The 23922-nt window shown below is 39.8% G+C and overlaps 1 protein-coding gene and 1 long non-coding RNA gene across 3 annotated transcripts; one reads left to right on the top strand and one right to left on the bottom strand.

The window, feature by feature from the left end:
• Positions 1–675: 675 nt before the first annotated feature.
• On the bottom strand, positions 676–2799 carry LOC147441371 (uncharacterized). The gene is made up of 2 exons (XR_015184316.1): positions 2210–2799; positions 676–1075 (listed from the first exon to the last, which is right to left on the bottom strand). It is a non-coding gene; the product is annotated as an uncharacterized LOC147441371 (long non-coding RNA).
• Positions 2800–9024: 6225 nt separating this feature from the next.
• LOC147441370 (uncharacterized) lies at positions 9025–14837 on the top strand. Of its 2 annotated transcripts, none has more exons than XM_086483022.1 (4): positions 9025–9343; positions 10093–10284; positions 12198–12327; positions 13309–14837. In XM_086483022.1, the coding sequence occupies exons 2-4, from the start codon at positions 10152–10154 to the stop codon at positions 14747–14749; spliced, it is 1704 nt and encodes a 567-aa protein (XP_086339148.1). In that variant the 5' UTR covers positions 9025–9343; positions 10093–10151; the 3' UTR covers positions 14750–14837. The 2 variants fall into 2 exon arrangements, with proteins under 2 accessions (XP_086339148.1, XP_086339149.1); XM_086483023.1 differs by lacking the exon at positions 9025–9343 and adding an exon at positions 9391–9685.
• The last annotated feature ends 9085 nt before the right edge of the window (positions 14838–23922 follow it).

The following is a 23922-nucleotide window of genomic DNA, read 5'->3' as shown; positions in this document are numbered from 1 at the left end:
AGCCTCAGGGGATCTTATGTATGGGGATGAGGATGGTCAAAGGAAGGAAAAGGAACGGAGTTTTAAGGAATTTTTGATGCATTATTTCCATATATTCAAGCAGATGCTTGAATTAGGCTTGAATTTTTTCTTGATGCTTGTAAGTCAATTATGGAATGAGCAATGGAATCATTTTAGGTATCTCTCTATGTTTTCTCTCTCACAACCTTCTTTTTCCTTATCTTTGTGTGTAAACATGTAGAGGGTGAGCCCCTACATAATATAAATCCACAAACAATTGCTCAATTATATAGCTTATGGAAAGGGAAATTGGAGATGGAAGCACACTAATTATGTACTCAGACACTAGTAATGTCAAATCAATCAAGAAGGGTAGTGTCTCTATTGAATGGCCATGAACGTGCCCAAACTTAACAAAACAGACAACAATTAGAGTACTAATCAGAAGAGGATAACATATTTACATTGAATAGAGTGATTAGGAGATGCTAATCACATTATAATCTTTCATACTAGTTGTATAGTTAATGGGGATTAGCAAGCATAGCATTCATGTTACTGCACTTAATTATTGCAGTAAATACGCAATGTGTGTGTGTGTGTGTGTGTGTGTGTGTGTGAGAGAGAGAGAGAGAGAGAGAGAGAGAGAGAGAGAGAGAGAGAGATTTTGTAAACTCAAAGATAACTTGATTGATAATGAACTAATAAAAAAACATTGGAAGTGTACAAGACGTGGCTACTTATATAGTAGCTGCATATGGCTAGGTGCACATCTCAAGTGTCACATAAAAATATTATCCAAGGTCAAGGGGCAATTCCCAAAGGGCAAGGTTGACTCCACAAAATGGAAAAAGGTAGGGTGACTTGCAAATTCTATCGTGCATCTAAAAATGGAATCACATCCGTTTCCATAATGCCCGTGCCATGACACACATCCACCCCTCTAAACTTGCACATCCTCTGGTATGTACCACACTTTAATTTTTGTAGGTTCAATCCTTGTTCATGTCCTTGTCACTTTCTTCTTTCCTAAGATCACCTGAGATATTGTCTAGATCTTCTTCTTCACCTTCCTCTGCAACAACAAATGGATCATTATGGCCTCTTCTTTTAACACTTTGATTCTTTCCCCAACAATATGAACCTTCAACTTTGTCCCATCTAGCTCACACAAGGTGTAAGTATCATTTTTGTTTTCATGCTTTACTACATATGGTCCAAACCATCTTCTTGAGAGATTTCACATGACAATACATTGGTAGTCAAGACTACTATCATACATCCAAACCCAATCACCCTTTCTCCTAAGCCTGTTTGTCTTATCAAAACATTCTTTGTTCTTCAAGATATGCATTTTTTACATGGTCTTCTAGCTCTGGAAAAAACTGGAGACCTTTATGTGTTGCCGAGAGTAGTCCCATGGGAATAAGGCCCTTAGTGGTTGCTGTGGGAAAGGCTCCTAATTAAAAAATACAAGGCCAAAGAGCAGGGGTTTGTGTGAATGGCATCTTTTAAAAAGCAAAATTACAACACCAAAAAATGTTGTGAAGCCAAAAACTTTGGGAGTCTACGCATGGCCGTCAGCAAATTGATAGCAACAAGGAAAATGGTTCAAAACTGTTGTAGATGCGGGAGCGAGGGGCTTTTGTGATGAGCATTTGCAAGGTATCCACTATGATGCAGTAGTAGAATACAAATTGATTCATCAATTGTGACTTTTGATGGCTCCAAGTGTTGATGATACAGCAACACGATGCAATGATGGAATGATTCGGCTGCAAAGTGGGTCCAGTGGCACCAAATTGAAGCACAATCGGCAAGGCCTCTTGTGCTACAAGTGAGGGCTCTTGGATCGGTCAAAGCAGCACAAAAGTGAGTGCACATATGCTGATTTGGGGTTGATTCGATGAAGACATAGGCAGCCAAAAATGAAGACATATGCCAAAGTCATGTGGCACACAATGCAGATGAATTGATGATGCCAACAAGCATCCCCCTTTTTTTTTTCCTATTTTGTGTGTGTGTGTCCTACCTTCAAAAGGGTAAAAGCTTCCTAAATAAAGGGATTATCACATGCCCCCCCCCCCCCCTCCCCCCCCCCCCCCCCCCCCCACACACACACACACACGCGTGCACGCACGCACACACGCAACATACACTAGCTTTGTGAACCTTAATCTATAGGGATTTGAGGAAAAAAAGCGTTAACCTTGAAAATTTGATGGAGCAATTAGGTGCTCGTATGGAACCCAGTTAGAGCAAATGAGGAGTCAATGGATTGCTCTCGATGAGACCTTCCCCCCCACACACACATGATGCAATAATTGGAGCACAAGAGAAATTAATTTGAGATTGAGATTGTGCAAAACCGACACAAGAATGCAAATAGTAATTGAAAATTATGCAAAGCACATATGGAATTAACTACTTCTCATGTAATCATCATCAATAGTGGAGCATGCTCATATTCAAAGTGATGATTAGGGAGTGAAATTGATTATTAATGCAAGAGGTTATGTGATACTAATGATGATCAAATGAAGAGGTTAATAGGCCTAGGTATGAGTGGTTGTCTCTGATACCACTTGTTGGGAAACACGTTCCTCCCTAAGTGCCAATGGTTTAGCGTCAAGCTATGGTGGATGTAGCCTAAGCTTAACCATGGTGTTGGAGTTAGTGTTAGAGTGGTTAGGATTAAGGTTAGGCTATGCCAAGAGCAAGAGAATCAGGGTAGAATATAGACACGATGAAGTTAAATTAAAGTGCAATTCATTCATTAGAAAATAGCCTCTAATATAGGCTTGGTGCTTTACAATAATTGGTTAGAGATGTTGCAATTCATTCATTAGAAAATAGCCTCGAATGTAGGCTTGGTGCTTTACAATCATTGGTTAGAGACATTGCATCCTCTTCCTATTGGACCATCTCATCATTTATCTCTTCCTAGGTGGCTAGACGGCATTCCCATATGTTACCACAAGTTGGGCTTACCTAACACTACAACTATCACAATGAACACTTTTTCAAATTTGGATGGGAAGTGGACAATTCCACCAAAACATGTGCTTTCTCTCCCTGCAAAAGTCTTTGGGTGGGAATACACACACCATGGTGTATGTCAGCATTTTAACAAATCGATATCAATTTAAAATAGAAACTAGTGTTCAACTTGGACCTCACAATAGAGATATGTGAAAATAAAATTTGATAACAAAGAAATAAGAAATATAGCAAAATTATGATAGCTATAGGATCTAGATATGCGATGAGTGTGGGTAAGTAAGAAATAAAATTGACTGTTGTTAAGGCATTTTATCCTTGTAAATCTTAGTAGTAAATTTTAGAAAGTTACCTTGAAGGTTATGAGGTAGATAACTTAGCCTCATAACACACACACACACACACACATACTCATCTACATTATTGAAAATACATTATTGAAAATTCTATCATGCATTTAAAAATTGAATCATAGCATTCATTCCCATGATGCACGTGCCATGGCACGACAACACGTGTAAAAACCGAGTACATAAACTTTAAGCAAGAATACTACAAATTTATAACGTATATGTAGATGGGAGAATTTTCATCTCTCTATCACATCCAAATTCTCTCTCTCTCTCTCTCTCTCTCTCTCTCTCTCTCTCTCTCCCCACAACAATCCCTGATGTCTTCCCCTTCTACAATTACATCTCTAATATAGTTAGATAAGCATGAAAGAATGGATGAAAGTTAAGTCTTGGTAAATTCGTCACCTCTTCTTCTTCTTTGTGGATTTCAAACTTCATGATACCCTTCAATAAATTTGTCCATACACTTTGAGTTATAAGTAACAAACCTGGACAAGTAAGCACTCTATGGTTGATAACTTGTGAGGATCACCATTGCCGAATAGAACCTTGATTAAAAGTGTAAGATATTTTTCTATTGTCAATTTGTAGAGAGCATTCTTGTCAACACGCTCAAGGTACTTTGCAAGATAGTACACATATTCATCAAGCACCCATCCCTTAGCCATTGAACCCTCTCTACTTACTTATAGAACGTACAAGTGTGATTGCTTTAAACATTTTTAGGGGGCCTACTTGGGAGACTTAAAATTGAGGAGACTTTGCACATTTTCATCCAAAAGAAGATTTTTGAAAAATGACAATTTCACGTAAAAATATTTTTTTCTTTTTTTTCAACGCTATACATGCTTAGACAAAAAATACAAGTAAGATCCATGGATCCAAAAAGTGGGCACCACTCCAAGATGATTGGAAGATAATACATTACCCTTTTCAATGGAGTGGTCATAAGGGTTTCCATCTTGTGACTAAAGACATTGACTTCTTGGTTTTTTTTTTTAAAGTGTTCTTCACATAGAGGGGAAAGACTCTCAACACATGCACACTACAGAAGCTAAGAAATAGAAACAACTAAAGAATGTACAAATATGTAGAGATAGAGACAACTAAAGAATGTACAGAGGACTTGGAGAAAATACAAACAAGGAGATTTTAACTGTGAATTTCCAAGGTATTTGAAAGATGATACACGATCATTTTCAATGGTGTGGTCATAAGGTTTTCCACACATTGTGATCAATGACATTGGATTCTTTGCTTTTCTAGTGTTATTATTCATGTAGAGGGACAAAGCAAGAAAATTTCAAATGTAATAGGTTTTGAAGCAAGGAATGTCACAAAGATAGAGGAGTCCATTGATATCCTAGAAGATGAGCTTGATCCTTTGTTGTGCACTACAAATTCTTCTACTTATTGTAATACCTAAGTTTTTTCAATAAATATTGTACTATTATTAAGCATTTAGAAGCCTTAATAAGGGCATCAATGATTTGGGCTTTGTACCCACCCAATTAGTGTTCTGGCTTGAGCACTCTTAATCGCAAGTTACCTGACCATTGAAATATTATTTATTGTCTATATCTCCAAAATAAAGTGGGGTTAAGCCTGTTTATTTGTGTACCCAAGCTAAACCATGTGTAGAATAAGTATATACAGGAATATCTAAAACTAGTTAAGTATGCATGGAGGTGGGTGTGTTATGGATGCATGCACTATTAAATAGGGGATAGAATCCTTTGTTTTTTTCTTGTGATTTTTTTTGCCTTAATCTCTCTCCAAGCTGGTATAGTATCTTCTTGATTTCCCCCTTCTCAACCACTTGAAAGTGAAACACGGTCTTTCTTTCCACTAGTATGGTTGTGTGTGCATCAGGATTTGTTCCTAAGTATATAGATGCATAATCCTTTCCATTGCAGTCTTATCCTTACATCCTTTCCTATATATTCATGCATACACGTCTTTGTTTAAATATCCAAGAAGGTAGAGAAGTGATTATTGATATTGGAAAAAGGAAGAACTCGGATTAGTGGTATCAGCCAATTCTCGTTGTCATGATCATTAGCAATGTGTAAGGCATCATGCGTAATGGTTCGTCTATGTCTCGGATTTGTAGCTTTTTTATGTATCGAGCGATCCTTCAAGGCTCAACACGAGCTTGAGGTTACTTTATACATTTCTTTATGGACAATTTAATACTTCCACTCACAATTGTGAGTTTGGCCGAACAAAAAAAACCTAACATATCCAAGTAATTTTAAATGACTCTAGTATTAATCCCTTTGCACTTTTCTATGCATTGCATGAGAGATGGACCCACTAAGGAGGAATACAAAAAGTTACAATGCCATGTGCCCAATGACGTGCCCAAAGCTCCTCCAAAACCTCAACATATAGCATAGATGAAACAATTTCACTACTAGGATGCTTTGTGCATAGTGATTCTGTTTTGCATGGCCTATGTGACACATTTTGGTGTCGCTATGGTAACATTGTGTATTGGATGCTTTTAGTGATGCTTTTGGCATCGCTTAAGCAATGTTACATAAGCAATGATGTGTGTTGCTTAAGAAACACCATTTAATTTACCTGCTAAGTGGCACCTAAGTGATGTAGTGACTTTTTGTTTCATAAATGACGGGAGCTCCTCTCTCTCTCTCTCTCTCTCTCTCTCTCTCTCTCTCACACACACACACACACACACACACACACACAAAATAGTGACACACATTCACATATCATGCATGCACAGATATCATACACACACCTTAATCACACATAGGCACATATGCACACGTAAATAACACGCAACAACACAAAAAAAATACACATATTAGAAGTGGATAGTGTACACTCACGAGCATTCCACATACACTATAGAAAAAAGCGGTTGGTGACCAAATTAGTGATGCTTGATCTAAGTCAAAACTATTGATGATCATAGTATGTTTTTCCTGCTTGACCTAAGTCAAAAGTATCGATGATCATAGTATGTTTTTTTCTACTTATTCATCATTTGAAAATAAACTTAAATAAACGTGACACTATTCAAATAGACAAGGAAAACTAAAACAGAGAGAATATGTGGATATATATATATATATATATATATAATGTCAATCCATTTAAATGATCAATTTGTCTAGAATAAACCAAATGCCACACTGAGGGCTATTACTATCAGACTCGTCATCGTCCTTCTCCTCAATACACAAAGGTGATTTTTGTGAGGAAGTTACATGAGCATGCTCCTTGACTATCCTTCTACCTTGCTCCTTTTCTTTGGCAACGTCGACATCTCTCTCACCATGAACCTCTTGCATAAAAAAGAGCTAAATTAGATCAGCAGACAATCAAAAACTACTTCAAAAAACATTTTGATTGACAAAATATTCCAAAGTTACCTCTGGAGGTGCACTATGTAATCATGTTAATGTATCATCTAAGTTTGAAAGGAGGGGTTTTAAAATGTAAAAAATATATAGGGAATTTAAAATAAAGGGATTTTATATTCAATTCTGAAATTTTTTTCTAAAATAAGGGGTCATTTTATTCATTCAGACATGTTAAAAGAGGGGGTTTTTTAATATCCCGCGAAAGCACGTTATATAGGGCGGTACTGAATGGTGAACCCCACGAAAAGTTACAAACAATACTCACAAATAGTTGTGCTAGTGGAAATGACTTCTACACAGCTTTGTTTCCCTAGTAGGTGGCCATCTCGATCTCTGCGCAAGAAGGAAGAGGGGGGGGGGGGGGGGGGAGGATATAGTCTTTGGTTTATTTGAAAACAGACCCAAAGTAATATTTTTTTAATCTTTTTGGCTCATTCTTGATTCTACATTATGAAAATTTATAAAAATGTACTCACAAAAGTGGTTATAAAGTTGTGTCTCCCCACATGACCCAAGCAACATTTGTGGCCGCTCTCCCTCTAGCTTGTGCTGCCTTCCAAATTGGTTTCATTAAAGCCAAAATGGCATGAAAGTTACATAAAAAATATACGAACATGCGAATAATGAGTATTTATTCCCATACTATTTTTAGAAAACAGATTGTCAACTCATTTTTGGCCTTAAGAATAAGTCAATTGTGAATTGTGAAAACATTTTCTCTATTTTGTATGGTATTCGCTACTCTTTTTACTGTTGGTTCCACTATTTCTATTAGATAGCATCTTTAGAGATCCCTCAGAGTGCTTTGTTTGGGGATGGGCTTGGTCATATTTCACAAAACACATACGTTTAGCTCCAAGCCTGATCTTACACACACTGCAGTTTCAGAATGAACAGCACCCTACCCAGCAAGACAGCTATGGAATCTACATAGTCCTGCAGCCAAAGAGAAAAGCCCTTGAGTGTAACCCATACCAGACACAAGTCCATAAACTCTTTGTTTGGGAAAAACTTGGGCATCGAAGACATAGCATAAGCAAAATGCGAAGCTCCCTGATGCCTCCTCTCATAACCAGATCCTGCACAGTTTGCTTGGAGGCACAACTAGCCACATAAAGGCCTTTTCCAACCGCCATACAATAAAGTACAATCGAGTGGGTGCAACAATCCACAAGGCTCTGTAGTGTTGCATCTAGGTTGAACTCCGTCTACATCATGTACCCATCTTTCACTTTATTCTAGCTTCTCTTTATCGCACCGTGAAGAATATCCAGTGTACATGCAACAAAGGAAGAGGGCTTCAAGATGTTTTGCGGGTTGGTAGTATTTGCATATGAATCAGATTCCCTTTTCCTCCCCTTTACTGAGAAAACAAAGTCCTGACTAGAGGGATCAGACGCCCCCCGAGTGCCATGATTATCGTCCGATATCAGCCCTTCGGGGTCCATAACGATGATAAGCAACCCCCACAGAGGGGCACGCTCACCAACTGCTTGTGAAAGGATGCCTCACAACTTGTAGATGCTCTAAGATTTAATCTATAGTGCATGACCCCCCCTCCCCCCCCCCCCCCCCCCCAAAAAAAAAAAGCGGTAATAAAGATGCTTATTATATTCCTCCTCCCCTATGAGTGCACGCACACGTGTGTGGGGAGCTGATTACTGATGAATATTGAAGTGCATCACATGGGTTAAACATGTTCCTGACATGTTCCAAAAGTTGTACATTTTGTTCAGGAAAAAATTAGAGTAAGCACTCTAGGGTGTGTGTGTGTGTGTGTGTGTGTGTGTGTGTGTGTGTGTGTGTGTGTGTGAGAGAGAGAGAGAGAGAGAGAGAGAGAGTGTGTGTGTGTGCGCGGACACGCATGCATATAAGCTCTAAATGATCAATCGTATTTTTCTATGTAAGGGATTTAGTAGAAGTGAGAAAAGTGTTCAAGAAAATAATTGGGCGTTCCATATGTTGCCTTTGTGCTTTCCGTATACGCGGTTGTAGCATGCCACATCTCAAAAGAGAGAAGAGAGAGGGATAGGCTACATGTTGCATTTCAATTTTGGTATAGTGTGTTGTGGTGCGTAGTTCTGTCTCACAAAAACAAATGAAAAGAGCCCCCCCCCTTTGTAACAAGTTGTATGCCCCACAAAACAATAAAAAAGAAACACTTTCTCATGAAGTGCCTCAATAAAAAACTGACTTTTAAAGCTTGATGCCTTTGCAAATGAAGTGCCTCAATAAAAATAGGGTTTAGTATAAAGTTTGATGGTTGGAAAGGTGTGCACTCTTTTCTATAGCTAGCCTAAGGAAGCCCCCCCTCTCTCTCTCTCTCTCTCACACACACACACACACACAACTCTTGCATTTCACAGAGATTGAGTGTAGGCTTGTAACCTTCTAAAAAGCCTTAACGTTCAGCTTATGATTGAGTGTAGGCTTCTAACCTTCTAAAAGGCTTAACACTAACCTTCTTAACATATTAAGCTTCATTAGTAGAGAGTACTAAGAGTACAAAACATATCATTCCATTCCATTTTGTATCAATTTCTTGATGATCAACTAATCCTCTTTCATATCAAATACCTTGTTTTCTTCATTCCAAGAGTAAGTGAAGTTTCGTGATAAGTTTGTATGAAGCATATAGTTAATGAACTATATAGTTAAGAGCAAGAGCATATAGGATACGTTCCTTGGTGGGAAAATAGTTAATGAACTGTGGGTTAGGGGTAGAGATTATGAATAACCACTTAGCTACCAAAGACACCAATGGCCAACCCAAAACGAAAAAAAGGGTGGTTAGGGTAAAATATGATCATCTTGATCATAAAAGTCAAGAAGAAGAGATTGGGTTGTTAATTGAAACTTATTAATTTTCATCGTGATTAATAGCACGATTTTTCATAGTAACTATCATTTTGAGAGTGTGCCATGTGCTCTATTGGAAAGGTAATTAGCGTTCATCAAACCGTGTTTTTTTTTGTTTGTGTGTGTGTGTGTGTGTGTGTGAGAGAGAGAGAGAGAGAGAGAGAGAGAGAGAGAGAAAAGAAGAAGAAACTTCACTGTTGATTGAGATTACTCATTCATCCTTGTTTATTACTATGATTTGTGATGTACATTCTACGTGGTTTGTATGGAGAGTGTGCCATGTGTTAAATTTGGAAAGATGATTAGTGATGAACAAAGTGTAAATGAAAGTTGATTGTGTGTGGGTTGTAAATGAAAGAACTAAATCTTACGTAAAGGGAAAAATATGAGAGACTAGGTTTAGTAGGAAGGTGAGGTAGGGGTGTGTGTGTGTGTGCACGTGTGCGTGTAAACAAGAGTGCTTACAAGTTTAGTGTTATATTTTGCAGGTGCGACATAATCATTTTTGTGGGCATCGATAAGTAGAGAAAGCAAAAGAGGACACATAATGGGAAGGTCTCCATGCTGTGAGAAGGTGGGTTTGAAGAGGGGGCCATGGACCTCAGCAGAGGATAGGCGTCTCATTCACTACATTCAAACCCACGGCGAAGGTGGTTGGCGCTCTTTACCAAAGGCAGCAGGTTAGCATCTCTCTCTCTCTCTCTCTCTCTCTCTCTCTCTCTCTCTCTCTCTCTCTCTCATTAAAAACTAATTCTCTTCTCATTGGTGTGTATGTGTGTTTGAACAAGAAGAGGAAGCTTGAATAAACTTTCTATCACCCCAAGTGTGGTAGATTGGTTATCCCCATTCCCTCTTAACTAACAAGTCTTGAGTTCAAGACTCATCCAATAGAGGTCTTTGGGATTGTCCCTACAAGCTAATTAAAAACTCTCTCTCTCTCTCTCTCTCTCTCTCTCTCTCTCTCTCTCTCACACACACACACACACACACACACACACACACACACACATATATACACACGCACATGAAGCTAGAATGAACAACTTCAAGCATTTCTTATTAATAACCTATCTTAATATCATCTGCAAAATTATTGCTTTTACTTGTCGAAATTTCCTTTTAAAGATCCAAAAGGAATACACTACTTGATATCACCTCATGCAAATGGTCACACCCTAGTTTCATTCTTGTACTGCATTGTATTAGCTCAATTCATGTGCTTGCTTGCATAATCGACCTTACGTAAGTAAACATAATCTTGTCAACGGCCAATAATCCCTTAATCAATGGATTAGTTGTATTCCTCTTTCATGAGACATCATGCAATGTGTACTTTTTTTTATGTGATTAGCCTTGAGTACAGTATGGGATGTCACTCAAAGCTCATTAGGCTCTGGATTATATTGATGCACTTAAGTCTTTATTCTTGAAAAATTGTGATTATATCAGTTCTTACATATGTCTATATTCATATTTATATTTATATTCACATTTACATGTTTAAGGAAAAAATATGTGTGAGAAGAAACATTGTCTTTGATCCAATGTGGTCCCTAGCTCAAGCTTCAATCAATGAGATGAGACCCAGCAAGGTAAAAAAAAATAGAATGTTTCGGAGTTATGGGCAATAAATACTAATTTAATTTGTTGATGATACGACTTCCATTTAATGAAGACACTACAATGACCTCTTCTTGGCATGGCTTGAATTTGTTTTGTTTGATGCTCCTCTTAAACGGTTCTAATGGTAAAGTGTTCACGCTTTGGGAATTCTTATGGATTTTGTGATGACAACTAAACAGAGATGGGATTGGGTAACTATTGCTGAGAAATTTAAAGTCAAGATGAATGGAAAAATCGGCAAAGAGAATTAAAAGAAAACAGTCAAGAAAGAAGGTTTTTTTGGACACAATATGTAGCAGGCTTAGCTAGCCATCAAGATACTGCATTTAAGATATGGAATTTGGATTATTGTAGTGAATATATAACAATATTTGGATCTTGGAAAACATTAGCATTTGCATCACATTGACATGACCAAGCTCAATGCTTTGCAAAGAATGAGCTATTGAAGTAAAAGAATTTACAGATAGCAACCCTAGCTCAATGCTTTGCAAAGAATGAGCTATTGAAGTGAAAAAATTTACAGATAGCAACCTTGCTCGGATCGAGCCAGGGCATCCTAACCAACAACAACAACAACAACAAAAATAAAAATAGAAATTTGACCGTGTGAATAAAACTTGACCAAATTTATGAAAGTGGAACTTGGCAATCATTGCTTAATACAACCTCAAGGAGGTTTCCAAAGACTAAGATATGATCATATGGCCATCTAGTCCTTATTAAGGACTCCTACATTTACTAAAAATTCCCTAAGTTCCTAATAAAGTTCTTGTTGCAATAGCACTAATACTAAGCAGCATACATGTCTTTGAAGAAGTGATGGTATTGTTTGAGAGAGTGTCCATATTATTGGACAAAATGGATGAGTGTGTTATATACATATTGTTTATACGTATATGGAGATGGAGAGAGAGAGAGAGAGAGAGAGAGAGAGAGAGAGAGAGAGACATTTCAACAATGTGTGCAGGGCTCTTGAGGTGTGGAAAGAGCTGCAGATTAAGGTGGTTCAACTACTTAAGACCAGATTTAAAACAAGGAAACATATCCCCAGAGGAGGAAAAGCTCATCATCCACCTTCATGCCCATCTTGGCAATAGGTGGGGACCTTTTTTTCTCTCGATCATGTGATTAGGCACCTAGTCAACTGCATCGCCGTCGTCAAAAGAAACTCCAATGTGCCACTTCTATTTGACTAACATTGACAGCGATGGAACTATAATCATCCCTTAAACTATCCAATCGTGATTGATAAATGTAATCAAAACCTTTATTTGAAAAGTTACTCTAGTCATCAATTAACTCACACTTCATCATCACACCCCACTTTAACCTTGACTTTAATTGGCACTTAGGTGACATACTATATAGCTTTTTGAAACAAAACCCTTATATAACCCTTCTTGTATCTATATTTAAATTATTGAACACCATCAAATCTTGTATTTAACACCTTTATGCCTTTGAATATTTTTGTTCTTCCTTTCTTAGCCACATTATTCGATTGCTGACTCCTCTATTGCACTAATTTTTAAGCATAAAAGCAAGAGGTTAACTTTGCCACAAAACTATTCCTTTCAATACAAAGGAAATTCCTTTCAACTATTCTTTCTTTCTTTTTATCTTGACAACTAGTCAAAAATACTTTTTAACATTTCTTTTCTCACTTGATTCCATTACTTGAAGGGGTGAGGAATGCTATTTTGTAGCTCAAACTTGAATTTGAAAGATTCACAGGCTTAAATGAAGGCACCCACTTGGCATGATTTGGGTGTCCTATTTTGTACATGAAATGTGTAAGCATCTTTCCTTTTTTGGCTAAGAAACACGTTACTTTTCTTTAGTCTCTGTTTCAATGTGTTCTTTTCTCTTGTTTTCAATTTTTGTGCAATGATAGTAGGTTATGAAATGCATGATTGCAAAATATTCCACATTGTATGTTCATAAAAGGTTATCACTATTACAATTGAATTGGAATATGATTTAACCTAAGATATGAATTATTTGCATGATTAATAATCAAAAAATTCGATAAATTTTCTTTTTAACCATATCATTTTTGAAGTATTTTTCTTCTATAGGTGGGCTCTTATTGCAAGCAAGCTTCCTGGGAGGACAGACAATGAGATCAAAAATCATTGGAATGCCCACATCAAGAAGAGGCTTCGTGCCATGGGCATCGATCCAGAGACACATCTACCCTTTCTATTGCCACCTTCTCCTCCCCCCCCTCCTCCTCCCCACATAGTTGTTGTTCCTGCTCAGATTGGTGTTGCTACATCCACTACATCTCTAGCTAGTACACAATGTCCATCAGAGACCAACATGGTTCACTATACAAAAGATCCTAACATGGAAACACAGATTAGATTGAATAGTTGTTGTGGTAATCCATTTGATGCTAGTCATGGAAGTCCCTTACAATTCAACCCACCAAGCTCTAGGCTTGATAATCAACGATTTGGACAACTTGAAACCATACAAAAAAATAGCAACAATGCACATTGCATGCCGTCATCAACAAGTGAGGGCAATAGCCATGCAATTATGCCAAGCATGGAATTGACAGAGTTGAATTACTTTTCTAGCAACCTTCATACTAACTTGATCAACGGATTAAAAAACATTTCAAATGAAAACGGTAGTGGCATCCACCTAGGGCCAAAAATATGCAATTCCACCATTCATGAAGGATTTGAAAGGGGAGTTGATATGAACATAAAGAAGCCAAAAGAGGCCAAAGGAAAAATTGAGGATGATTGTCCTTCTAGTAAATTCTTGACATTGCAATCTCATGTTAATGTTGCAATTTGCCAAGCTGGAAATATCATGAGTGGCTTGCAAAGGCAATCCAACACATTGGTGAACTACAAAAGGGCTAGCTCCATGGAAGGAGATGCAAATCATGAAGTACCATCAAGGTTTGCAACCATCCCTTGTGATGAAAAGAAAACCATGTGTACTTTTGAATCCCCAAAAGAATCCCCATTTGCATACAATTTATCAGTGCCTTGTATTCTCAACACACATGGGGACAATAGTTTGACATATTCACCTCCACACCAAGGAACACCTTTAGTACCACAAGAAGATTTCATTGTACCCTTTACAGCCTTTAGTGAGATTGGAGGAAATACTACACCTCTTGAAGCCATATGCTACAATTGCAAAGAAAGTCCTTTACCACAGCATGGAGACATGTATCCATGTGTTGATGAAGGAGAGCACTTTATTCTATGTAATACTTTGGATGTATCATCTACATCCATACCGTCAAGTATAGATCATGAGGAAGAACATGCAAATGATGCTTGGGATCATTTAGACGGAGATTTCAGTTGGCATCAAGGGAGCATGCAATACCACACAAACATTGATCAGGACAACCTTACTCCAATTTTTGGATCCCCCCTTGTTGGTGATTCTAGCCTTTTGTGGGGTACATTTGAGGACAACATGCTTTTTTGTACAAGACCAAGTACCCCGCATACCCCACCTCGGTTGGACTTTAAATGTTCATAGTGTACTAGCTCACATCAATTTGACTCAAAGCCATTCTTTGTAAGGCCTACTAAGAGTGTGCAATAATATATGCTGGTCATTTAGTTTCCATGACGGTTATTGCTATGCTACTCTGCTGCACATATGATGCTCACCCATTCTTGATCAAATCATCTTTCAAAGTAAAGCATTTTTTTTGTTTCTATCATGCCAACTTACCCTATTTTGATGCCCTAGCTTTTCATAGAGGCCTCAAAGGACCTCACAGGGCTTATGTCACTAGTAAAAGTGGAATTTTTGTCCACTTGTTTACAGGAATCTAGATTTATCCTTTTGTTTGGCATTCTCGTATTACTGGAGAGCATGTTTTGGACGATAGTGAGTGTACTCAAGCAAGCGACTTTTAGTAAAAGACACTTTCAAAAAGGTGTGAGCTTATTTCTTTTGCTACAAGACACAAGAGCTACTAAGTAACAACCCTCAGCATGCTTTTGGAAAGATGAGCTTTCTCATAACATGTCAAGTATAACCATGTTGGAATGATTGATATCTATATCCTCTTTAACTGAAAATTTCAAAAATCAGACTAGCAAAATTGCTTCCTTGGAATGAAAGATCAAGATTGATTTAGAATGTAAGGTATAGCTAATTGGCTCCTAGGTAGCCTACAAAATAATTTTTACAACCTATCACAACCACAATTACATGCCATTGGTTTTTATTGCAAATCATGTGTCAAACTGCCTGGATTAGGATTTAACTGTTGATAACTGCAATAAGGTTTTCCTACATGCAATCAGCAATCATTGTTTGAGTATATGGATTACCCCATAAATATCTCAAGTTCAATGCCCATAAAGTGGTTCATGACATTTGTAGTCCATGCACGAGATTGAATCATGTGGTAAAGAACTTGTCCATTGGTCCAAAATCCTTTGACAAGGTTCCCATACTAAGTGCCAACTCAAAGAGAACAATACCAAGGGAGCCAAATTGAACAAAGTGTAGTATCTTCGGTATAGTAAGGCAAAAGATTGCAAGAATCAAGGAACAACTTTGCAAGGACTATTGTCATGGTTTCACACTTTGTTACCTCCAATGATATCAACATTCTCGACTGCTAGAGACAAGTACATTTTATCTCCTTGCTTTTTTAAAAGAAAAATTACATTCATTGACAGATAACAATGAAAATCAAAAAAATTATGAGGGTCTGTGGAGAGAGAGAGAGAGAGAGAGAGAGAGAGAGAGAGAAGGGGGCGGAGAAGAGAAGTTTCTAGTGATGCGGGAATAATACCATGAGACCTCAATTATCTACTTGACTTGTCTTGAACTCAATCTTGATATGCTATTCAAGAGGGAATTTTGGATGGAGAGAGAGAGAGAGAGAGAGAGAGAGAGAGAGAGAGAGTCATTTCAATTTGTATTTTCCTCTATTGGTTCCTACATTCTAGTTGTCCTTAAGTTGGCTCCTTTACCTTAGAGCCCGTACGAATGTGGAATCTGACAAGTAATGTCGTGAATGTTACTACAAGAGGTTGTGTGCTCTTGTGACGTTGTTAGCGACGGAAATACATTGGGTTTTTATAACCCCCGACGTCGCTAAAACCGTCGCTACGAGTGTCGCTACGAGAGCGTCGCTATAGGCGTCGCTATATAGAGACGCTCATAGCGACGTTGATAGCGACGTTTACACTGCAGACTATAGCGACGCTACAGAGCCATAAATAGCGACGGTTATAGCGACACCTGAGAGATTTTTTTTTTGGTGGCAGGGCATTGAATGCCCTGCCACCCATCAACCATATTGTACTTGATTCACTTTTTAAAAAAAGTGCAAGGGTAGATAATAGACCCAAAATAGTCACCCACAAAACGCATTGTTTGCAAAATTGACAATTGAATACATCATAGGCAAAATGAATTGATTGGCAAATGTAATAATGACAATTGTACAACATCATAGGCATAAAGAATTGATTGGCAAAAGGAACTCCGGTGACAAATGTAATAATCTACATGGTTCAAAAAGACGTATAAAATCCGTCTCATGATACATAAGCTATGAGAAACCCTAAACTAATGCTATCTAGCTACGGCTAAACTGACGTCGTCTAGTCAGACGTCTCATCGCGTCCAAGCGGCGTATCTGTCGGATTCTGCAAAAAAAGACAATAAGACAGCTTTCAGTAAGTATAAACACATAACGACATTTATAAAACAATACAAAAAATAAAAAAGAGTAAACCCTAATACTAACCATGCCGCCGCGAGAACTGAGAATGTCCATCAGGGCGTTTAAGCCCTTCCTGCCTGCGTACTCGCGCTCGTACGGTGTGGGATCACGTCCTGTCATCGACCACTGTCAAAACATACAAAGATTTCATTATGTTAGAATTAAAAAACTCATAAACCCTAAACTATCGAACATAAAGAGCAATGTGAAAACACTTACAAAATCGGCCTCAAATGATGCCCATCCACCGCTCCCCAAGTGGTGCGAGCTCCCTGCCTCTACTCGCGCTCTGGCAGCATCCTTTTGTTGCTTCCACTTATCGGGATTCTCGCGCGCTGCTTTCTTCGCATTCTTCCAATCTTCTTTGGCCAACCAATCTGGCCTGTTCCACCCATTCTTGATTGCTTTTTGCACTTCGGAACGCTTGTGTTTGCAATATTCGCGCATTCGAATCTTCATCAGGTTTTCATTGAAGCGCTGATCCCGTGTTGGAACGGGAAACTCATCATGAAGTATGCTAATGACTCTGTTTTTTAAATCACTTGGTACTTCACTCCATTTGTTTAGTATGTAGTGTCTAAACAGCTGAGAGCAAAGACCACGCATGCGCGAGAACACCTTCTTGCCGTCATCATCCATGATGATGTCGCCGCTGAAGTCAATGGAGTAAGACAAGCCCTCTGGCCGGTGACGCGTGAACCTGGGTGTCCCGGCAGGGGTCTCTAGCGACGTGTCGATGGGGGTACGGACGTTAGGTGTCTCCACCGGCGTCTGGGCCTCGAAGCGAGGAGTGTCGAGTGGGGTGGCTCCTGGCGGAGTAGGTAGAGGTGTGTAGCTTCTAGGAACAGTCAGCCGTGCAAAACCTGGCGTAGATGGCGATGATGTGGCTGGTGTGGGGGCGGGCAAAGAAGGGGAGGGTAAAGAGCCTCGTCGAACATTGTTGCACCAGCTTTGCAAGTTTGTAGATTGTGTTACGGATGTCAAGAGACAAACATCCCTCAATGGCAACCGGTAAAATAAATTGTAAAGTATGTGCAGCAATGATATTAAAGTCCACATTTTATGCAATGATATTAAAGTCCACTATGAACGTACCTGACACATTTTATGCCAATCGTGTGACTTCAAACCGGTAAGCTTTCCTTCTTTAGTAAAACACGTTCGGAGCGAGTGCATTACGCCAGTGGAGGTCCGCAAAGATCGAATGGTCTCTTTTACTTTGCGTTCTTGGGCTCCTGTGAAAATCCATGGTGCTTTAGGGAGTTTTATCGATCCATCAGACGCTGTTTGCGGCCAATATTGCTCCATACGATCCACATTTCTAAGGTCAACTCTGGCTCCCAAAGTATCTTTCTTGCCGGTCAGATGGTCCCATAGTAGATTACCCACATTCTTGAATATGTGCATTGGATCGAGCAAGTGATTGATCATGAGTCGGGGCCAGTATGGTAACTCATACCATAGAGATAGTCTCTTCATCCCTGGAGGCAATCCGTCATCGCACATCTCCTTCTGCTCTAACCATGCTTGTGCAGACATCCTTGGTGGCTCTCTTCCCAAAAAGCCGTCGCGTAACACATGATTCTCTGGAAGATACGCTTGATGACCTTCGTAGATTTGCTTCTTCAGTGAGGGTGCCCTACGTGCATTCAGTCTAGGTCCACATGTGACACATGCTCTGTATCCGCTTGTTTGAAGCCCTGCATGTATACACATGATAATAGATCAACTATGGGAAAAAACAAGATATACAGTGTTTGAGTGAGGAGTGTCAATAGATCACCTGAGCATTCTGTTAGCCCGGGATAGTCATGCATGGTCCACATTAGAATGCCTCTGATCAAAGCATTCTGTCGTCCTGTGTGTCGGCTCATATCCACCACCTCTATGCCAATCCACAATTGTTGTAGCTCTTCCAATAGTGGACGAAGATACACATCCATATTCCCCACTTTATATCGCCCTGGCACAATCAAGCTTAGCCATAGGTGCCCCTTCTTCGTAGTCAACCACGGGGGAATGTTGTAGTTGACGATGACAACGGGCCATACACTGTAAGATGTTGATCTTTGACCAAATGGATTTACGCCATCCATAGCCAGGCCTAAGCGCAAATTTCGAGCTTCCCTGGCAAAATCCGACCATGTTCCATCTATATGTTTCCAGGCTACGCAATCTGCAGGAATTCGTAGCACACCATCCGAAGATTTATTCTCCTCATGCCATGATGCTAGGGCGGCCATGGACTTACATTCGAAGAAATGCTTGATGCGAGGAAGCAGAGGGAAATGTCGCAAAACCTTTTGTGGAATTTTTGTCCCGTGGAGATCTACTCGATATCTTTCGGAATCACATTTCGGACACTTCTCCATGTCTATGTATTCCCCTCTGAAAAGAATGCAGTCATTAGGACAAGCGTGGATAGAATTGTAATCCATCCCCAAGTTTCGCAAAATCTTTCTTGCTTCATCTCGGGAATCTGGCATCACATTGTCAGCTGGTAGTATGTGCTCTTTCAGCAATCTACACAACATAAAAATATGATACAGTCGTATAAAAATCTATCAGATCATTATACATTTAGAGTTTTATTAAAGTAAACTAATTGTAATAGATCACCTGAAAAGCGCTGTGACGCTAGTGTCACTCCATCCAAACTTTGCCTGCATGTTGAGAAGAACCAGGAGTGCTTTCAATCTAAACATACGTGCTCCATTATACAATGGCGTATCGGCTTCACTTTTCATATCATCATAGATAAGCCTTTCTGAATCCATGATCGTCTCGATCATTTCATCAATCTCGGGCTCAAACATTGCCTCGTTGGGAATGTGCTCTGCATGATCATCCCCCGAGCTGTCAGAGGCTACATCTTGTGGCCTCACATATGCTGCTTGACCAAAGCGCCTGCGAACACGTCTATTGGGTTGCAAGATTGCTGCTTGTTGGCCAGCATAAGAGTCCGACGAGTTATAATTGGCAACAACTCGATCTATAATAGATGGATCGAACTCGCCAAATTCGCGAACGTGCTGCAAAGAAACACGTCTTGTCCGTCGCACAGCATGCTTGCATTGATTACAAGGACATAAGACCCTCATTGAGAGATAGGTGTTTCGGTTGGACGGTCCCACATCCTCGTCACTACTCATAATGAGGATAAAAAACTTATAACTTGGACAACAAATTTAATATTCTATTGGCATTCTTCGTCTTATCTCTCTCTCTCTCTCTCTCTCTCTCTCTCTCTTTACCTCACATTGTCTAGTCATGTCCAATCCCTGCACACCTCGGTCTAGAGGTGCACGGAGATCAGAACCACCGGGTTATAATCTCGTCTTTATTGTTCAATACCTATATTTGTGGGTACAAGAAATCTACACACCCACGTCTACATGATACTGCATGTAGTGGACAAAACCCCTTTGCCTCTTCTCTAGTTGTAGCACTTCACAGCATCTTAACATCTTTTCACAGTAGATCTTTTCACTGTTCGTATAACTCTAAACCCTAAACCGTAAGTAATTCTTGCGTGGACTCGATCTAACGTAAATAAGCGTAAATCTAAATAAACGTAAATCTAACTAAAAATAAACCTAAATCTAATTTAACGTAAGTCTACATCTAACCTAATCTTTAACGTCTTTTGGGATAGTTTCCTACGACGTTAAAACTCTCTTCTTCTTGTGTGTGTGTGTGTGTGTGTGTGGGTAAACCTAAATAAACCTAAGTCTACTCTAATATAACATAAATCTAAATCTAACGTAAATTATGTTATATTAAAAACAAAGAACTAAACTAACAGGGATTATAAGAACCTTAAAACTGATTTAACACATAATTTTTCCCTAAACTCGGCAAGAGTTGGCATTCTCATCACTAAAGATGTGAGAGTTAACTTCCGGCGGTGACGCTGCCTCATCTCCATCCACATCTGACGACAACAATTGGCCCTTTAGACCGTTCTTGCTCTTGTTACTAACTTTGAAGTTGCTGTTGAATGACTAGAGGTTGTCTAGATGGTCATTGTGTCGGGGATGTAGTGACTCTTGCCGCCCTGAAGATCCACCTCTTCCCTATCTTCTGAAGACATTTCACCAGTACTTTTGGATCGACGGAGCCCACCATGAGTGAAGGCAGCAATACCCTATATTCCATTGAGGGCTTTCTTCACCCGCTTCATGCAGGCATCGCAGTCTATGGAGACCTAAATCTAGTCTAATATAACGTAAATCTAAATCTAGCGTAAATAAACGTAAATCTAGTTAAAAATAAACCTAAATCTAATTTAATGTAAGTCTACATATAACCTAATCTTTAACGTCTTTTAAGATAGTTTCCTACGACGTTATAACTCTCTTCTTCTTGTTTGTGTGCGCGTGTGTGGATGTGTGTGCCAATAAAAAGAGATAAATGGTATAACCTTTCTATCACCCATGCCAAGTATGATAGATTGATTATGCCATTTCCCTCTTGAATAATAGGTCTTGAGTTCAACTCCTCGTCGACTAGATCTTTAGGTCTTTTAATTTTAATTAGTTTCCTACGACGTTAAATTAGTTTCTCTCTCTTTCTCTCTCAATGTGTGTGCGTTTTTTTGGATCGTATGCATGTTTTCTCTCTCTTTTCTCTCTCAATGTGTGCGTTTTTTGTTTATGCATGTTCTCTCTCTCTTTTCCTCTCTCAATGCGTGCGTTTTTTGTTCATGCATGCTCTCTCTCTCTTTTCCTCTCTCAATGTGTGTGTGCATTCTTTGTTTATGTATGTGTGTGTGTGCGTTTTTGTTTTTGTTTGTACTCTCTCTCTCTCAAAAACACTATGTGTGTGTGTGAGAGAGAGAGAGAGGGAGAGAGAAAGAGGGGAAGGGAACATGAGAATGAGGAGAGGGAAGGAGCATACCTGGCTCTCCTTCCTCTCCTCGTGTGTGTGTGTGTGTGTGTGTGTGTGTGTGTGTGTGTGGAGAAGAAAAAGAGAGAGAGAGAGAGAGAGAGAGAGGGAGAGCGTTACTTGCTCCTTGCTTGAGGGCGCCGAAAAACTCAAATCTGAGATCTGAGTTTTTGGGCGCGCTCGGTTATTCTTTTAGCCCAGCCGACGTCGCTATGAGCGTCGCTATAAGCGTCGCAAATTTACAAAGAAAGTTGCGACGCTCATAGCGACGCCGAGATTTTTTTTTTTGAGCGTCGCTGTGTGAGCGTCGTTAATATGAATAGCCTCTTGTAGTGTGTGCGGGGTGTGGTGGGTATCATTGGCGACAAGGGAGGGAGTGTCCCAACCAATCAAAGGAAAGGCGAATACAATTGCATGTGTGTTGAGAGAAAAGGCAACATGCAAGGTGCTTTGGACCTTTTGCAAAAGATGAGCAAGACAGACGGTGAATTAGAGGCCAACAAGATTGACTACAATAGACCAATAGACAAGAGAGCTAGTGCTAAGTGTGTTGCTAGAGGAATAGTAATAGATATATAGCTCCATCCTATCTATCTTTTTTGTATGGTATGTAGATATCATGTCCCCCAGCCTACCACTTTCTCCTTAGCATCAATCAAGAAGAAGAAGAGTAGTTTTGACATCGTAGGAACAATATCAAAAGACCTCAAAAATCTTTTTGATGACTTGAGAGAGAGAGAGAGAGAGAGAGAGAAGAGAAGATTATTCACCCAAGGCATGTTTTATAAAGTTGAGTTATTTACAACATATTTTACATGAACACACAAGAAACAAGGTATCCACATTTCATAATTCACATAAGCCTACATATGCATGAGTACATAGATCTCCATTTATTATCAATCAATCCAAGAGTAGCTTTGCTTAGGGAAGCTTTCTCCTTCTTTTCGGCAAAAAATGCTTTGTTTCTATATATGTGTGTGTGTGCGCGTGCGCGCGTGCAAATTTTGTAGCGTTGCATGGAAAAAGTAAGAGAATGGACCTGATAAGTGGTTTTTGATTCGACAAAACATGCCTTCACAGTAAGGAGAAAGGCTTACAAATTTTTGAATCCTAGTCCCTTTATTGAAGAGCCTCGTGACTTCCTTTTCAACCATTCGTTTAAAAAGACTTATTTTAGTTTGTAAATGGTCCTTTTTGTTTTAAATTCCAAGGTGAGTCTTCACCTTTTTCAATTAAAAATATAGCCATGGGTTCAAACCCGTTATGGAGTGGTTCAAAGAATCCCTTGCTTGGACGAGCGAAAATGACGTTGCCAATGTTGGGGGCTACGTTTCCTGTAAAACTGAGGCGCACACACATGACCTAAAAACGGGAACAACAAAAAAAACACAAGCAATGGAAGAAACAAGCAAATTTTAAGCAAAAATGGAGAAATTGCAAACTATACATAAAAGCAAGGACAATTGAGAAGCAATATGATGAGATAAGAGAACAGCTTAAAGAAAAAACATAGTTGATGAAGCTAAAACTACAAAACTGAAACTACAAAAGAGAAGGGGGGGGGGGGGGGGGGGGGGGGGGGGGGGGGGGGGGGGTGGTGGGGGGGGAGGGGGGTGGGGGGGAGCAACAAAAGATATAAGGGGACTGAGCCTCCGAGAACGGCCAACGGAGGGGAGCCCCCACCATATACACGCTAACCACACTCCACGCACATCGTGCCGCGTGAGGACTTCACGCAAGTTCCCGTGGGGCTAAACGTGGGGCTAGGGACCCGGAACGCAAGACCCTGCAGAAACGCCAACACGGCCGTCGACCCATGGAACGCAACCACCCCGAGCCGGGCCCCTCCTGAGCCGGTGTCGTCCGCGCCAGGACCCTTGAAGAAAACACCCTCGACACGAGCCGGTCCCGTCCGAGCCGGGCCCACCTGAGCCGGTCCCTCCGAGCCCAGGCCCCCTGGAAGACAACCCTCGACCCTAGTCCAGTACCGTCCGAGCCGGGCCCACCTGAGCCGTGTCCCGTCCGAGCCAGCCCTTAAGACAAACCTCAACCTGATGCGCCCAGATTT

The sequence above is a fragment of the Adiantum capillus-veneris genome, chromosome 15, assembly GCF_014529385.1.
Source record: "Adiantum capillus-veneris isolate H3 chromosome 15, ASM1452938v2, whole genome shotgun sequence".
Lineage (NCBI taxonomy): Eukaryota > Viridiplantae > Streptophyta > Polypodiopsida > Polypodiales > Pteridaceae > Adiantum > Adiantum capillus-veneris.
Note: the sequence above shows the minus strand (reverse complement) of the source record. Positions and strands in the feature narration are given on the sequence as shown.

Excerpts from the sequence above, each read along its gene's own strand:
- LOC147441370 (XM_086483022.1), top strand. The coding sequence starts at position 10,152 with ATGGGAAGGTCTCCATGCTGTGAGAAGGTGGGTTTGAAGAGGGGGCCA. Across the intron at positions 10,285-12,197 it reads CTCTTTACCAAAGGCAGCAG|GGCTCTTGAGGTGTGGAAAG; the intron begins GTTAGCATCTCT and ends CAATGTGTGCAG. Across the intron at positions 12,328-13,308 it reads CATGCCCATCTTGGCAATAG|GTGGGCTCTTATTGCAAGCA; the intron begins GTGGGGACCTTT and ends TTTCTTCTATAG.